Source organism: Ixodes scapularis, unplaced genomic scaffold, assembly GCF_016920785.2.
Source record: "Ixodes scapularis isolate PalLabHiFi unplaced genomic scaffold, ASM1692078v2 ptg001063l_1___fragment_2___debris__unscaffolded, whole genome shotgun sequence".
NCBI lineage: Eukaryota > Metazoa > Arthropoda > Arachnida > Ixodida > Ixodidae > Ixodes > Ixodes scapularis.
The window spans coordinates 79,682-97,799 of NW_024610092.1; the positions used below are offsets into that span (position 1 = coordinate 79,682).

The 18,118-nt window shown below is 44.9% G+C and overlaps 1 protein-coding gene across 1 annotated transcript; it reads left to right on the plus strand.

Moving 5' to 3' along the window:
• The first annotated feature begins 3,363 nt into the window (after positions 1-3,363).
• On the plus strand, positions 3,364-5,165 carry LOC115327453. Its single transcript, XM_042288065.1, has 3 exons — positions 3,364-3,418; positions 4,322-4,586; positions 5,048-5,165. Exons 1-3 carry the CDS (start codon positions 3,364-3,366, stop codon positions 5,163-5,165), a joined length of 438 nt encoding a protein of 145 aa, XP_042143999.1.
• Positions 5,166-18,118: the final 12,953 nt, after the last annotated feature.

The window sequence follows — 18,118 nt, forward strand, 5'->3', positions numbered from 1 at the left end:
GTATTTGTGCACTTTTAAGAAACAATTCTGTGTGAACAATTGACTTTCGGCATGTATACAGTATATACTCATGGCAATTATTTTATACTTGCTGAAACGACATGTCCCATTCGTCTGTCACCCAGATGCATAGTGTGGGTACTACAAGAAGGAAACATACAAAATGTTTTTACCGTGACGTTCTTTATTGTGACTCGTGAATCCATAGCAGCTAGCTCCTCAGCCAGAGTGTGCCTGATCGTCAAAGACGGTTGGAACCACCAGTGGAGTGTCAGTCTCTTCAACTCTATTTCCGCTGCCCGCCAGCCACCTCTCCATTGCGTCCACGCTGCACCCTTGAGCGCGACTTTGTATGCACCTGTAAAGAGAATTGTCAGATAACACATTAGTCGAGGGATAGGGGAAGCCAATACCTTGCATACTACCTACACACAAGGTTGCATACTAGCTACACACAAGGTGCTGTTCACAGTCTGCCATTTGCGAGCGTTTTCTTTGGATGTAGGTCCCGCACCTGGAGTGCAATTCAGAGATGACTGAAAGAGAGCACCACAGAGGTGGAGATTCTGGGTTTGGCTACCAAGCTAAGGTGCAGGTTTTTTGGAGGCATATGGCTATTTCATGCAACGTCCTGTTAATCTGAAATGGGGAGCGGGGGGGGGGGGGGAGGAGCGGGGGGCGAGAGGGGGCGGGGCGCAGAGATGGGTGGCTCAAGAGAGAGCAAAACGTTCCCAACTGACACTCTACAGACCAAGGCGTCTTAACGGGCTGCATAAGATTTACAACCTGCAAACTAACAGGATAACAAGACAAGACCGACAAAATCTTTTTTCACAGTTACTTCAAAACGCTGCTTTTTAGTATGAAGGCTCCGAGAATGCTAAGTCTGGAGTCATTCATAATAAAGAATGCAAGGCGATGTTAAAGGGAAAAAAACACGACAGGAACTGACGACTTAAATTTTGCCTACTGCAAGACTTAAAGGGAAACTGAAGCTGTACTGTATTTAAGGAAGATCACAAAAGCGTCTTCGTTCGGCGTCCAGGATCACGAATATAGAGTTTATTTTTCAATTTGTTGCTCGGAGGCTGCAGAAATTAATTCTTACAGTACAGATGAAGCCCCTCGACCCACGCAGCACACGACGTCGGGCCAACATTGGAATTTATTTGGTGATCAATGGCCCAATGATGGGCCAATGTAGCTATCGTGCTGCCAACGTTGGTAGTACACTGGCATGCACTGGCCTATATTGGCCTGTCATTACCAACGTCTTCCCAACGTTGGCAATCAATTGGCTTAGGCTGGACAACATTGGCCTGTCTCAGTCAATGGCTTACCAACGTTGGCAATCAATTGGCCTACGCTGGCCAACATTGGCCTGTGTTAGTCAATGAGTTGCCAGTATTGGTAATCGATTGGGTTAGGCTGGCCAATATTGCCCTGTCTTAGCCAATGGGGAACCAACATTGGTAATCGATTGACTTAGACTTGGCAACATTGGCCTGTCTTAGCCAGTGGCTTACCAGCGTTATAATTATTTGGCTTAGTTTTTTCAATGTGCTGATCGCGCACCCTGAGAACAGTCTGTAGATGTGGCTCCCGGGGGGAACGATTCTTCTCTTTTCACACGCACAGTAAGTTAGCACCTGAATTAGAACGCTGTATGCATTGCTAGCTGTAGCAATTTTGAGCGTCCACGAAGAAAAACGCCGTAGTCGGCGACAGGTTTAAAGTAAACGCTGGGGAGGAAATCGCCTCCTCCAGATCCTTCGCTCTGCAAAAGTGAAAAGAAATAGGAGCTTTTACCACCTGTCACCGACTATAACTAACTCGTTTCATCCCAAAGCTGATATTTATGCTCAGTAAATTCCACACGAAATACAAAATGCACGCTTCCTTCGATTTGTGTGTATGTTTATGAGGCAAAAAGTATTGTGCTTCTTCTGTTATGCCCATTTAGCGACGCAGCCAGGAAACGTTTCCAAGCGGGGTAGAGGGGGCGCAGGGATCAACCCCGAAAGTTCCACGGGCCTCCCCAGTATCTACGACACGGGTGCTTTGTCAGCCGTATGTGATCTTGAAAATCTCAAAGTAACCCGCTTCGCTGAGCCGTAAAACACGGCCTATTTATCGGACCAAACCGGACAAGATTAAGAATAAATAAAAAGCACTAATATTTTTTTAGCAAAAAATAAAACCTTAAATCAAATATCAAGCGATTAATTAAGCAATTACACGTCTGCACGAACAGAAAAAATCACGTTGAATTAAGATCTCGAACACCCTATCTTTGAGGTAAAAGGTGAGATAAGTTGATGCGCATTTCAATCAGCAAAGGTAATCACGCAACATATAGCAGAAGAAGCTGGGGCATTATATGTCTGCTTGCCCAAAAATCACTTCAAAGTGCGTACAAAATACGAGGACTGCAGTAATGACCACGGTAGGGACAACGCCCGCATAAATATAAACTGTAATAAAACCAATCGGTTACCAACGTTGGCAGTCGACTGGTTTAAGCTGGCCACCATTTGCCTCTCTTAGCCAATGGCTCACCATCATTGGTAATCGATTGGCTTAGTCTGGCCAACAGTGGCCTGTCTTAGCCAATGGGTTACCAACATTGAAAATATGTGGGCGTAAGATGGCAGGGTGCCTCGTTTTCTGGAACCGAGCTTTAAAAACGAATGAAGTACTCCAGGCAATGAAAATCACTGTTGTAAGAAGGCGTCTTGATAAAAATGCTGCTAAAAAGGCGCTGTAATTGAATAAGTTATTTATGAATTAAATCTAATTGGCAATTTTTATTAAATACATATTTGAGGGCAAAGGTGTCAATTGGAAAGTCGTTTTTGAGTAGATTCTTGATGAAGGAGTTTACAACATGGTACACACCAGGCAGCACAGTTGCTTAGACTAGCTATGGGGCCAAGATTGGGCCTTGGCCGTAGTAGATCTGGACCGGGAATGCCCAGTGAATTCGGAAAACTGCCAGCGTGGCGTCTCACTGTATATTCCGGGCACCGGAATGACACGGAACTGCTAGGGAAGGGATTTTCTTGGCGCCTTTTGTCTCTTTTTGGTCCGAGCCGACCAGAGTAGACAGGCGGGTGGAAAGCAACATTTAAGGCTTTTGTGGCGCTTCACTGTATTCACTGGCCCCAGAATTCCACGGAACTACAACGGAGTGGTTTTGGGTGTAGTTTATTGGCTTCGCAGCATACAGTGCGCCAAAGGACGACTGGCGTTGTCACGAAGCTCTCTAGAAAAGCGCAAGTCTCAAAAATCAAAAGATCAGTTCAATACTGTAGAGAGCGAGCCGAATGAACGCATTAATAGTGTCAACAAATTGATCCCTCCATGACATTAACAGCATTCATGTCTCAAATCGCCGCATCTGAAACTGGAAAAACCTGTGGGATATTTTTTCTATGTTATTTTTCAACATCACGCATCGTCGCAACGGTTCACGTACTTCGCGGCATCTCTGCTTCAACTTAGAATGAACCGCAGCACATGCTACGGGCTCTGTTGGCCTATCAGGCGCCACAAAGGTTGCGATGCTGCGCGGGAGATGCGCAAAGCACTGCAATGGCTCCGGTCCGCAGGCGTTTGCAATGTCTCAACGACAAAGCAGCCTTTTGCAACACCAGTGAGCTAACGGGGCTCGGGATTCCCACGCTCACATTGCAGCAGAGGGAGCGCGGTCGGCCAGATCGAGGCGCAGTCGGTTCTCATGTCGCGATTGCTACGCCGTTGCTTTGTCTTGCACCGACATTCGAAACAGCTCGCTCGAGGCTGCATGCGGGTGAAGCACACGAGTCTATAGCGCGATATAGTGTCGCTCAACCAATGTTCCAGCCATCATTGGCACCAACGTTGGGCCATCGTTCAACCAACCTTCCAGCCGTCATTGGCGCCAACGTTGGGCCATCGTTCAACCAATGATCCAGCCATCATTGGCACCTTTTTTAGGCCATCGTTAAACCAATATTTCAGCCATCGTTGGCATCCAGCAGGAAGCAAGGAGCGAGTCGACTCGCTCCTTGCTTCCTAATATAAATACAGTGTCGTCGCAAGCCTTTATGTTTATCTTCTCCTGCGGTAGCGGTGTTTAATGCGGCCTTAGATAATTCCGTCTCTGTTTAAAAAGTCTGGAGCGCAGACTTCTACAACGCTTCCTGAGCGTATAATTTGACGTATCAAGCTTTTTTTAGTTTTTTCCCACGATAATTAAAAACTGCCTCCTAGAATGCGCTATGAAAAACGCTCTGACGTATTGCTTAAATATATTTCTGACTTACTATCTAATCTGAAGCCGGTTCCTTTGTGTACTTGCAGGCCGCCCTTGTTTCCTGCTTCGTCCTGCTGGCCGCCACCTGCCAGGCCGGCTACGTAGCGCCCTACGCATACCACACCGCCGCCGTGCACGTCCCCGTGGCCACCACGGTGGTGCGTCAGCCAGTGGTGGAGCACCACAGCGAGGTGGCCTACGTGCCGCCCCACGCCCACGGGTACACCATCAGCCAGCAGAAGGTCGTCCAACCAAAGACCACCATCACCAAGCACGACCCCTTCTTCGGGTGAGCCTCTCTTTATCTTGGAAAACCGGGTATGTTCTAGACGATGCGCCCTTAGAGTAACTTGGTGCGCAGCAGTCTGAACATGAACCATTTTTGTTTATAATTTGTATGATTTATAATCGCGTTTTCTGTTGTGACCTGGCATAACATGCGACTTTCATGCATAAGTATAGTTTGAAGACTTTAACGCTTGGATTTGCTGCCGTAAACGCACGCTGAAAGAGCTTTTTCTCGGCTTGACGAGATAACGCATATACGGTTATGTGTTCAGCTCCAGTCATGTGATACAGACACAAAGTTACATTATTGTACAAAATAATATTTGACCTATTTAAAATGAAGGACGTCTAAGGATAATTGTGATTCTACAATCTGCATCTAGAGTTGTTTCGCAGCCCTATATTATTGCACGTTGATTAATTTACAAAACTGAACCATAAAACATTTTTTTTTACCCACAGTACCCACCACCAATCCGAGGTGCACCACGCTCCAGTGGTGACCGGCTCTCACAGCTCCATGCACCAAAGCCGAGGTGGACACTTCGTGCATAGCCCAGTCGGCACCATCGTCTACTAGGCACATTTCACTTACGAAATTATAATTTTCATGCATTTTCAATTGTACACTTCTAGCGCAATAAAGGCAAGTCACTCTTTTCGTTAGGACTGACTTGCAAATAAAATGTTTGGTTATCCATGGTTTTTTTGAAGATCCACTGAATTGGTATATCACCGTGGTGGATTATTAGAGGAACAAATTTAAGAAAATATAAACAAGAATGTACAATGCCTGCATTTTACAGGAAACCTACATATGACTCGTTGGTCGCTTTTTTTTTTTTTCGTTTGTCGGCAGAGCAGTGGTAGACAACATAGTCGACAAAAAACCATCGAGCGCGCCTGATTACCGTTCCCGCGCTCCTTATCATCATCATCACTAAAAAAAATACAAAACCAGCGTCGAAACCACAAGATAGTTTATAAGGCGGACGCCTTATGAACTATGATAGTCAAGTAGCGCTCTCCTTATGTGTTTCTCGGGGATATTTGCGGTTCCATAAGCTGCAGAGGCAACGGCATAGTACGAAGTGGGGAGTGATGTCATTAACCCCGCTAACAATACGAAGCACGTAGCACTCCCCTCCCCGTATGTGTTTCTCGGTAAACATTGCGATTGCATAAGCTGCCGCAGCAACGGCTGAGTACGAACTAAGAAGTAACGTCACTCGTCCCGCTAACAATGCGAAGCACGTACCGCTCTCCGTATGCGTTTCTCGGCAAACATTGCGGTTGCATCAGCGACCGCGGCAATGGCAGTGTACGAAGTGGGGAGTAACGTCACTAGTCCCGCTAACAATCGCAGCACGTAGCCCTCCCCTTATGTCTTTGTCAGTACACATTGCGATTTCATAACTTGCCGCGAGAATATCAGAGCAGACTGGTACACGTTACTGAAAAATATTAAGGAATTACATTTGCAATTACTCAAGGCTAAATTCTAATTTACTCAAGGCTAAATTGTAATTTATTACAATTACAATTACCCTCCCAAAAAGGTAAGTGACCGTTACCCCCAAAAGTAATCCGTTACTTTCGTGGCGTTACTTTCCACATTATTTTTCTCAATTAAGAAACAAATGGAAGAAGGTTATTCAAGTTCTTATTGTTGCTACCTTTTCCATTTATTGACCTTGAGTATTTTGAGCAACAGCTGACTCTCGAAAGTCTCGTCATACATTTTGCGTTATTTTTTTACTGAAGATGTCTACTGACACGCTGAGCACACTTTGAACTGAGGCACTAGATGGGAGTGCGATATTGTGCCTCACGAATGTTTTATGCTTTGCATTGAGCTTTTTCAGCGAAGCAATGGAAGTACTATTTACCTAAAAGATAGAGCGAAGCTTCGTCCTTGCAGCCGTTGCCTGATATTCGAGAGTTTTAGCAGAGTAGGTAACAGTAAGGTGATAAGTAAATAATAAATAAAGTTTCGCTCGATATTCTTCTTCCTTTCGTTTTGAACAGGTCGAGCCTCGGTTGAGACGTTTATGAATAAGAAAAAGTTTCCAATATTTTAATATTAGTAATCGAGAAAAAAACAAAAAAAACAGGAGACTCATAACAACAATTAATTAGAACGTTTGTTGAAAGAAGGACATGTAAACGTACGTTTGCCATGCGTACCTTTCTTGGTGTCGTTCAAAAGTGCGCGGAGCACGAACCGACTGCTGTTTACTCCGGTGTTCTCCAGATAGACGTCAGCTGATGCCACGGGCACCGAAGGGCAGAGAATTAAGTAGTCCGCGCTATGGCCCCACTCACGAGTTTCACTCTCTCCTCAAGCCCAGAATCTCAAGTCTGCGTCAGCCACCTTTATGTTTTGTTTGTAAAAATGTTTGCTTTGGATAAGATGCGTTCTACTGGGGCAAAAACAGGAAGAAGAAAAGAAGGAAGCTTATTACCATTTTCGAAGTGCTCGCAAAAAGCTTACTCACAAAAAGGGCAACTGTGATGCAGATAACCAGGCTGAAATTCACAAACAAAGTTGGCCAACCCTAGAAGTTGGACTACAAAAAAGTAAGTAGCTTTAGTAACAGGGTAAAATAAGGTGAAAGAAACAAGAAGGATATATCCTTTTTTCTAAGAGAAGATGATAAGTGTGCATCGACGAACGAGGATGCTTGTGAATTACACCTTCACATATTATCACATCGTTTTTAGTGGATTTTAGAGTAGACGGAGCGTTGTCTTCTGTAGTGACATTATGAAATTGGTCCTAGTGACTATAACCGAGAAGGACATTGTTAATTCTTGTCTGTGCACTTACCACCTTGAGCTTCTCGAACAGGCATACAACCACTTGATGTCTTCCTCTTCCCACCTTCGATAGCAAAGAAAAAACGAAGACACAAAAAAAGCGTATATAACTTGCCCCCCCCCCCCTTTTTTTTTTGTTTTGTAGAAATGTTTACTTGGATTTTTTTACATTGTTGTTGTGGTCTAAAAAAAAGATTCAGAGAATTGGTGTTCCAAAAAAAAAAGGCTTTGCGGAACTGACTAGTGCCAAGCCTCCCTTTGCGCTTGTCAATACGCGTGACAGTGTCACTGCGCTCAACTTTACCAAATTGGAACCTTTTCTTTAGAAGGGGGGGGGGGGGGGGGGCTATTTGATGTTACTGTAGAAAATATGTAATTATTCCGTTACTAAATTGCCAATAAATGTAAGGGATTGCTAGTAATTTGGTTACTTGTAACAAATTACGTGCCAGTCTGTAGTCTGTATCGGAGTAGGAAGTGAGGAGTGACGTCACTAGCACCTGTTACAATGTGAAGCGCTTAGCGCTCCCCGCATGCGTTTCATGGTAAAGTTTGCGGTTGCATCAGCTGCAGCGGCAAAGTCGGCGTATGAAGTCTGTGATGTACGAAAAAAAATGTTTTGTTGCGGTGCTTTTACTCTTCTTTCGTGAATCAAATGGTAAAGACCCCTTTGCTGTTTACAAACATGAACTGCCGCTTTCGTTCCGAGGGACTTCCGATTGCACCGTCTTTGCAAGCCTCTTCAGCTTGCTTATGTCACCAGTGCTACAAAGCATAAATGCTACACGGACAAGATAGTTGGAGATTTTAAGGAGGGCCCTCTGCTGTACAATTTTAGATTTTGGAGGAGGCGATTTGGTACAAGAATACTCAAAAGATTTTAACACATCTCGCACTCGTTCGTTTTTCTCGCGTTCACCAGGAGAATTGGTGGTTAAACGTTTCATCTAAATTTCAAGCAGGCTTGTGTGAAGGTGGCCTTTGTTCATTCTTTTTATAATCTCGAAGATCTTTGGCGGACTTGGGAAGTAATGCGTTACTTTTTGAATTAACTTTGCAATTGTCAGGTTACTTTTTGTTTAAAATAATCTGTAATGTTACTTCGTTAGAAAAATTTGTAACCAATTACTTTAATCACTCGTTACTTTTTTAATATGACCATTACAGTAACTGGAGCAATACTAGCAGAAGATTCAGCAGCATAAAGCTACCAAGTTCAACCAAATAGAAAACATCAGGAAGGCGAGAAGAGCCGGAAAGAAAAACACGATTTTCTGTAGGACCGGTCACTTGAACAACTAGAAAAACGGTCAAGGCATTTACAAATATGCGGAAGACGAAGATCAATTTAGACAACGCCGAGTAAGCTCTCCGTCGCCTTCCACCGTGCTTTTCTTCTTCTCCCGTGCAGGAGAGAGCTCTTCCTTTTTATTTGTTTTTGTCTTTTGCATCGTTTCATTTTTTCCAACTTTGACGTCTCCCAACACCTGCACAGGCATCAAACGCGGGTTCGTACCCCTGAATTCGCGGGTTCACAACTCGTGTAACAGACGATGTAGCCTCACGCGAGGGGGTCGAATTCTTTTTTAATGTGATGCGAGGCAGGAGGTATTCACTGGGCGCCATATTTGAGGGTGATGTTTAAAGAACATGCTCAGAACGAGTTCGCATTAATAGCCTGCTAAGACCGGCAACCTTAACGGTGCTAAGTGCACGCTCCACAAGTACAGCGGAAGCTCGCCGTCAGCACGCGCTCAGCAGCAGCGCACACGCATATGGCCGCCAGTGAATACTCCCTATTGTGGCACGTTTTGCAGGCATGGCTGAAGAGCGCCCAGTGCGAGGCAAAGAGCATAGTGTTCGAGGGTACGCACGATACGTCTTTTGGTTTACTTGTCTGGGCATGGTGGTGGAGTCCACTCCTCAGTTTACAGTCAGCTGTCAACATAAAGGGGGGGGGGGAGGGTTAGGCTATCTAAACAGTGCTGACAGAGAGAAAACGGGTTAATTGGTGTGATCCTGTATTGTTTTGTGAGACCGATGGCCACCGTTTCTCTCGCTTTCTGTACCCTCTGCTCCTCGGTCCTCCCCGAATATTGGTATCAACCTCAGAACCGATGGACGATCAATAACCCGTAAGCGAAATTTTTTCTCTGACTGGTCGAGGTTTCGGTCATGGAGTATCCGTCGTCTCCATGGCCATCTCCTAATGAGATGCACAGAATTCAGGGCATTCAAAAACGGAAACCTAGAGTTACAGTGCATATTTTTCTTGCTAAAAAACACACATTGACATCACTAAGAACAACAAACTAATCTATGGAAACACATCAAGGCCAGCTGGGTCAACTACACTCTGCATTGGCAATATAAGGCAACGCTAGAACTAAGTTTTTCTTTTCTTGTGAATAACAGGCGACTTACCCGAGTCAGAAAGGAGCTTTCGTAGATTGCTTCTTTAGCTCCGAATCTCGTAGCGGATTTAGACGCTGTCACTGAGCATGCTCACCGCTAGCTTTGTCTGCACAATTTCTAAGATCATTTCCAGAGGCCGTAAGCTAGCGGGATGGCGGGTGTGGTTGCAGCATTCGGTGCCTTGTAAGCTTACGCGTGAACGGAGTGCGCCTACACTCTTTTTCTTAAATAAAATAGTTATTTTTACCAGCACTATTACATTACAAGGCCTAATAATATGAGAAGCAGTGTTGCAGTACAGTTCTAAAAATATCAAAATTGTTTCTTTTGTTCTCCAGGCAATTGTACGCAAAAAGTAACGTAAAATTATTTCGTAACGCAACGATTAAAGTAATCTACTATTTTTCAACGAAAGTATTTTGTAACTGTAATTCATTACATTTGAGGCTCGGTAATTTGTAATTGTTATCCATTACACCTTTTAAGTAACGAGCACAAGTTTGATCTCTGGGACGTCAAAGGCTGGAGCACCACCTGATGGTATTTGTCACAAAGGGGGTTCATAATGCAGTGGGCAATCGTTGAAGGTTATACCACAGATTCCTTCTTCAACCATCTTCAAAGCGTGGACAGGAGCCCCAACATTTTTTTTTTGGGTATACGGAAGGGGATTTAAACCATGGGTACTGTTGGCTATAAAACTGACAAGTGCTATTGCGTCGTCTGCTTGGAGCCTAGCAAACGACCAACTAAAGGTGTAAACGAAAACTGGAAGAAAATCCATATTAGAAAGGAATCACAAGCTTTGATTGCCCTCGGACAGCATGTGGCGCTGGGAGCAGAGGAAATTAAGCTACCGCTCGCTCCTTCCATCCAGCTGCTGGGCCCACAATAGTGCTCTAGACGAGCCTGCAGTTCTTGTTTTGCATAATGAACGGCAGTTGAGGCTCAACTTTTCCTTTTATAAGTGTGGGCAACGGAACGCCTCACTGCACCACTTTCTTTTCTCCTACACGGAGGGTTCAGTCACGCAAATATAATTAAAACGAATACTTTCTTTTGTACTATCTCCTTACGGGGGTGTTTAAGTTAATAAAGGGAAGTGAAGTTGGCGGAAGAACCACGTTTTCATAATGGACATTTGCATCCTTCCTCTTTCTTGCTTTAGGGAGACATATGGATGAACAGGTAACCGATACAACGAACACATCCAGCAAATCAATCCTTTCTTATCTTGCAGTTGCATACAAAAAGCTTTTTCGAGCTTCTGAATTTTTATAATAATTTTTAATCTTCGTATTCCATTCCGTATAATGAACTTGCATTGTCATTTTTGAGGACATTAGTTCCGGCTCATAACGAGCCGGAGTTCAGAAGTTATGTTTCACCCAACGTATTATACTTGTTGAGATCACCACCAGCTGTGTTATTCCAGCTGGTTGGAGTTATCTTTTCTTCATCGACTTCGCCAGCCAGAGTGGCCAGAGATCGTGAGAAAGAAAGAAGGAGAGCGAGAGAGAGAGAGTGAGAGTTGTCGTTGGAGAAAGGTGAAAACGTCGGTCATTAACAGAAGAAAAAGGAGTGTTCGGATGGCGATACGGAGAGAAACTTAGGAAGAGGAGGAGATGAGAGTGTGCAGCGACGTGAGAGCTCCAACCTCTAATTGGAAGGATACTGGGTAGGAGGAAAAGCTGTGTCGTTGTCTCCCCTCAATCTTCTAATGCGACGGAACGCCAAGCGCCGGCGTCCGGCATTGCAACGCGAGACACTATGCGAGGAGCAGACGACGCTCCTGTTCGCTTTGATTGTAGGGACACATTCCGTAAAAGGAAATTAATTTTTCATTTGTGTCTTCCCACAATCCGTCTAATCAGAACTGGGCGTGTTGATGTCATCGCGCGCTTCCTTAGTATCTCTCCTTATAGATTTTCGAATGTACTCGGCTGTCATTCGGTTTAAAGACAACGGAAGGCCTTTTGGAGGTAAAAACGGCTTCGAAGTATGTGTCTGTGCAACGGTTGTATCGTGTTTGTTGGCATGCAAATATCAAACGATTTTTTATCGTTATACCTGCCAGTTAATTCAAAAGGGATGGGTCAAGTTTGGATCTTCCGTGGCGTGTACCCAGGCAGCACACGATATTGGGCCAACATTGGAATTGATGGGACAAAGAATGGCCCAACAATGGCCCAACTGAGCCATGTGTTTACCAATATTGGAATTACCTGGGCCAATAATGAACTATCATAGCCAATGTTTTTCCAATATTGGTGATGCACTGCAATAAGCTGTCCAATATTGGACTGTGAAAGCCAACGGCTTGCCAATATTGGATAAATGCTGGCATAACCTGTCCAATATTGGACTGTCAAAGCCAATGGTTTTCCAATATTGGATATATGCTGGCATAAGTTATCCAATATTGGACTGCCAAAGCCAATGGCTTTCCAATATTGGATATATACTGGCATAACCTGTCCAATATTGGACTTTCAAAGTCAATGGTTTTCCAATATTGGATATATGCCGGCATAAGTTATCCAATATTGGACTGTCAAAGCCGATAGGTTTCCGATAGTGGATATATGCTGGCATAAACTGTACAATATTGGACTGTCAGAGCCAATGGCTTTCCAATATTGGATACATGCCAGCATTAGCTGTCCAATATTGGACTGTTAGAGCCAATGGCTTTCCAATATCGGATGCATGCTGGCGTAAGCTGGTCAATATTCAACTGTCAAAGCCAACAGCTTTCCAAGATCAACTCATGCTGGCATAAGCTGGTCCAATAGTGGACTGTAAAAGCGAATTTGGATTTCAAATTTTGGAAGTATGCTGACTTGTGCAGGTCATATTGCACTGTCAAGGCCAAGGGCTTTTTAATATTGAATGTATGCTGTTATATGCTGTTCAATATTGGAGTGTTAAAGCCACAATTTCCAGTATTGGAAATACAGGGATGAAACTGGGCAAAGCAGCTTTGGAGAAATCTTGGGAGCAGAAAAAAACTATTTTTATGAGCTACTTTTAGTTTTACGAGAGTCTATCGCGCTATAAAGTCATATATTAAACTCGAGTGAAGTCTCAAGAGGGTTGCTTCGACTGCCAGTGCACATGTCATCAGTGTAGACAGAGCAACGACGTAGCAATCGCGACGCGAGAGCATACTGCGCCTCGATCTGGCCGGCCGCGCTCGCTCTGCGGAAATGTGAGCGTGGGACTCTCGAGCCCCGTTAGCTTACTGATGCTGCAAGACGCTACTTTGTTGTCGCGAATCATTTGCCCTTCGAACGGTCGCGAAGCCGTTGCGCCCGGCGTACCCTACGCAGCATATTTCAGAAACCGTTCGCGCAGCATCGCAACCTTCTTACTGCGAGCGTCGGTGATTCATCGTGTGTTGAAAGTCGGATGATGTGCTGTTCGAGGTGTCTTTTATGTGCAACTCTTTCGTAAAAAAAGTTTGAAGTTTAAAAACGCGAACCTAACAGTGTACAAACAGTTTTAAATTTATTGATAAAAAATATATTTATATATTTATAGATATATTTGTGTACATCGTGCGCGAAAAATAGTCGCGCTTAGTTCTTCATTCTAAATTATAATGTAAGTTATACGACGCAAAACATACTGTCGTCACACTTGCCCCGTTTAGAACCACTTTTGGACTGGACAGTTTCTTTAGAAGTTCGAAAGCTGACCTTCAAAGAGCTGTCCTGTTAAATCGGTAATGACAGCAAGGTAGACGCTATGCGTGTTTAAGGCCAATCCTGTCTCCGGTTAGGGTCACGTGACTACTGTTTCAAAGCTGGCGATAAGGCAGAGCACGGAACCTGCCTAAAGCACAAGGTAACGCATAACTTCTACTGCACTATCAACCTTGGGTAGAAGTGACAAATTCTCTCGCTCCGTTCATTGTTGAGATGCCCCTGAAGATAAGCCTTTGTAAGCGCACCCCACCCCCGTTCTGGCCGGCTTGCTTTGTACTCCTTCTCTATTTTTTCTCTCTCTCCCTAAGCTGAAGGCGCGGTTGCTGTGCGTACTCGCCGGACTTGAATCCGCTCTCTGTGCGCGGGTAACGGCAGAAGTGTGATCATGTGGTTTGACGGATGACACATTACCCGTTGACAAACTCGGAATGCCTGCGTCGCAAGGACCGGACCTAGTTTCGCGCGTGATGCGGCCTGCGGGGTGCAGGCCCGCTGTGGATTTCGCTTCTGTGGTAAATGGTATCTCGTTCGAAAAGTCCTACCCGTGTCGATTTCTTCAAAGAGGCCGAAGACATCCTTGTGAACAGTTTAGTGTCCGGTTCGGCAAATGGCAGCGTGTGCTACATTGTGTTGAATCTTCACGGATCACTTCCTTGTAGTTTTTGTGTTTGAGTGGTTGTTCTGCAGTGCCCGTGTTGACATATAAGTCGGATTACATCTTTCAAGTCCAGTATTTTCAACGTAAGTGTGCTGCAACCTACTTGATGATCATTGTCCGTTCTTGTATGGGCAATCTTCCGGATAACCTCTAGAATTGGGCATTGCCTATCTCCTGGCAGCTGGGAGAATAATTTTCCCGCAATCTTACCGACAGTCGCCTGCCATTATCTGTCTGAAATAATGTCACAACTGCAGGTAGAATACTGACTTTTTTATTCTACCTGCGTTTCGCAAAAACACGTTTCGTTGCCACCTTTCTGGTCGATATTTATGTTTCATCGACATTCGTTACGCAAATTGCGCGCTGTAGGGGCATTTCGTCGCGCGTGTATTCCTGAGGCGCGTGCTCACCGAACCAGTCCACCCTTTCACGCCGCTTCATGCTAATCTGAAGCGGTTCATTGAAACAAAAAAAGAAGAAAAGAAAACATATTTTGAGTTTTTTTATGAAACATCGCGTGTTAATGAAACGATCTGTCTATGAAATGTAGTTCGATGAACTGATTGCACCGCCAATGAGGGGCGACTAGTGGTAGAATTTTGGCGAAACAATTCTGTCAGCTGCCGGGAGACTGGACACTACCCAAGAATTACCCCGGTTGTTGCTTGCTTTGCAGTCTTTTTAATTGTATCACAGCTGAGTAGTACCTCTTCACATATTACGAATTGCTGAGATTGTGCTTGTCTACAGAATAAGCTGTGTGTAATAAACTGTTAGGAGATTTCAAAACAATCCCTTGTGTCTGTTTACCTTCCTTTTTGCAAACAACTTGGCGAATGCACTTGCAAAGAGCTGGGCGAGTGCAACGATGGCCAAAAATCAGCATGACGGCCAACATTGGATCGGGTCGCGCTTCCAGTGTTGTCCAATATTACGCCGGTCTTCGCCAATGTGGGAGCACCTTGGCTGGAACCATGGTTTAGCGATGGCCCAGCATTGGCACCAATGATGGGGCCGACATCGGCTGGAACGATGGCTGAACATTGGCCCAACATTGGCACCGATCACTGGGCCAACATTGGAAAGGGTAGCGCTTCCAATATTGTCCAATATTGAGGCCGGTCTTTGCCAATGTTAGGCCAATGTCGGACCGACATTGGTGTGCTGCCTGGGTAGAAGCAGCGAACGATAATGGTTGTGTACAGGTCGTTTAATGACCGCTATTTGTGCCACCTATCTTTATCGACTTCGCCAGCGTTTACTGTAACACCGGTACTCTGTTTATTCAGCTGTAATATTTCTGAGGCAGTACCTGAATCGACTGCGCTGGGGATCATGTGAAGGTGTTCCCCGCCGCCGGCTGTTTCCCGCCTTCGGTTGCCCGTTCCCAAGGCGCTTAAAGCTTTTGCGTGCTAGAATGAGGTGGTCGCAGGATAAGCCGGAGAAACCAGGCACTGCTTGACAACGCAAACGTGTCCGCGAGAACGTCGCCGATTTGTAGGTGCCAGTTGTCTCACCCCGAGTGTTAGGGTGGAATGAATTCGACGTCAAGGTCATGCTGTGCCAGAATACGCAGCACCTAAAAGAGAACGTTGCCGAGCGAAGACTGAACATGCTGGTGCGAACAGGCAATATGTGCATCGCGTCCCCGAGAGAATGTGGCGCTACTTGTTCTGTTTGATTGGCTGTGGTGTGCGTGAAACACCAAGCAAGCAAACATCACCGGAATTTCCAATCAACCGCGGCGCAATGTCATCCAAATGCCGCACCCTGCTGGCTCTGTCCATTCACTTCATGTCGCGTAATCGTGCGCGCACTAGTACTTTCAAATGTAACTTGTTAGGCACTCCCAGAAATTTTTATCGGCATATAAAATACCCAAAATATGTGGTCTCGTCGATGTAGCACTTGCCTCGGTTGCAGAAAGAGGTCGAAAGGAAGTGACTACCGACTGCATCGCGTTTCGCGCCGTCAATATCGCTCCAAAGTTTTGTTTTATGTTTCGCGTACAACTAATTTCTTGACACTCGTGTCCCAACCCGGGAACTCTTAATCAACATGTTTTTTTTTTCTTTTCATGGGCCCTTTAACACTGCTTACCGAAAGAATCCGAAGGCATCCGTACAGGCAGCGCCCAAGTCTTCCGTTTTTGCACTGTGCTCCGGCGGTGACATCACGTCAGTGCTTAGTTTATTCACCTGATATTTTCATCGCTGTACACGAATCGATTGCGCTGGGGGTCATGTGATCGTGCTCCTCGCCACCTGCGCTTTCTCGCCTTCTGTTGACCGTTCCCTCGGCACTCGAACCCTTGGCGCGCAAAAAAGGGGAGGCCGCAAAATGCGCTGGAGCAAGCAGCAGCTGCTTGACAGCGCAAGCGTGTCCGTGAGAACATCGTCGGTATATGCCCTAGTGAAAAATCCATTTTTATGAGACATTTCTGGTGTCCGATCAACACCTATGAATCATACAAGGTATATAAGAACATACAAGGACAATATAAGGTAAAAAGAATTTATAAAAGCCATATTATCAACTTTTAGGAAACTTCTTACTAGTTTGTTATATGGTTTTTATCTGTTCGTATATATCTTATACAGTTGTTATATAGTCCCTTATAGGGTTCTTATATGTTCTTATACCAGGTAATTGTTTTGTTTTATTAGAAACAGATTTTATTAAAAAGTGTCTTTATTGCCACGTGCATGCCATTTTCGCTATATGTTTTTCGAACTCGGCGAACATTCGAGGGGCAAACAACCGTCACTGTCTGGTGAGTAATTATCTGAAATTGGTCTATTACCTTTTTAATGAGTGAATATATGCACATAGTTCCAATTAGAAAGTAACTGAGCGCCATCGAAAACCACTGAATCAACTCTATTTAGAACCACATGAAGTTCGTGGGATACTTGGAGGAGCGCCAAAGTTACCACTCGTGAAGCAGGCGCAAAGCCAGCATTGACGGAGCAAGGTTGATTAATCATTATCGCTTTCCGCCACTGCTAGCTCTGCTCCTGCTTCACGAGCGGTAAATTCGGCGCGTCCCCAAGTTTCGCACGAGCTTCAAGTTCTTCTAAAAAGAGTTGATTTAGTGGTTTTCGATAACGCTCAGTAAGTTTTTAATTGGAACACTGTGTCTATTTTTCCTAATTAGAAAGTTAACTAACGTACTTTAGTTTATTACTCACCAAACAGTGACGGTTGTTTGCCCTTCGAATGTCGGCCCAGCTCAAAAAAAGATATAGCGAAGACGGCATTCACGTAGAAGTAAAGATGCTTTATTAAAAAATATGTTTCGATTTAAAAGTATTACCCGGTATATCTTGTAGGATTCATATGTTTTTATTAGACACAAAAATGTCTCATAGAAATTAGATTTTTCAATAGGGTAGGCACCAATGATATCGTCTTGAGTGTTAGCAGAGAAGGAATTCGACGTTAAATCATGCACTGCGAGAATGTGAAGCGGCACCTAAAAGAGAACATTGTCGAGCTTAGACTGGACATGCTGGTGCGATGTAATGAACGGTGTTATAAATGGGCCCCAGACCATCTCCTAATGTCTGCATCGGGACGTCTGTTTTCGTCGAACGCCTCCCGCGGGTTGAAGGTCATCTGACTCAGCGAGCCTGGCACCATCATCGCTTCGGAAGCACGCCTGCCCAGCGAACGCACGAGACGGGCGCCGAGATATATCCAGACTTTAACGTGTACAAGTCTGGATGTAGCCTCCGAAGAGGAGAAAACAACGTCTCAGGTTTCACCGCCGAAACACCAGGGCACGATCCGGGGTGATGTGATCATCCGGACGCCTTCATTCAACGCGTAGACACGAAGGGTTGAAAGGCGGCACGTCATGTCTCGGCCCCGGACGGTGTTTTGACCAGCTGCGTGAATTCCAACGAGCCAATGTTTCCGTGAGAC

Excerpts from the sequence above, each read along its gene's own strand:
- LOC115327453 (XM_042288065.1), top strand. The coding sequence starts at position 3,364 with ATGACATTAACAGCATTCATGTCTCAAATCGCCGCATCTGAAACTGGA. Across the intron at positions 3,419-4,321 it reads ATCTGAAACTGGAAAAACCT|CCGGTTCCTTTGTGTACTTG; the intron begins GTGGGATATTTT and ends TCTAATCTGAAG. Across the intron at positions 4,587-5,047 it reads AAGCACGACCCCTTCTTCGG|TACCCACCACCAATCCGAGG; the intron begins GTGAGCCTCTCT and ends TTTTACCCACAG.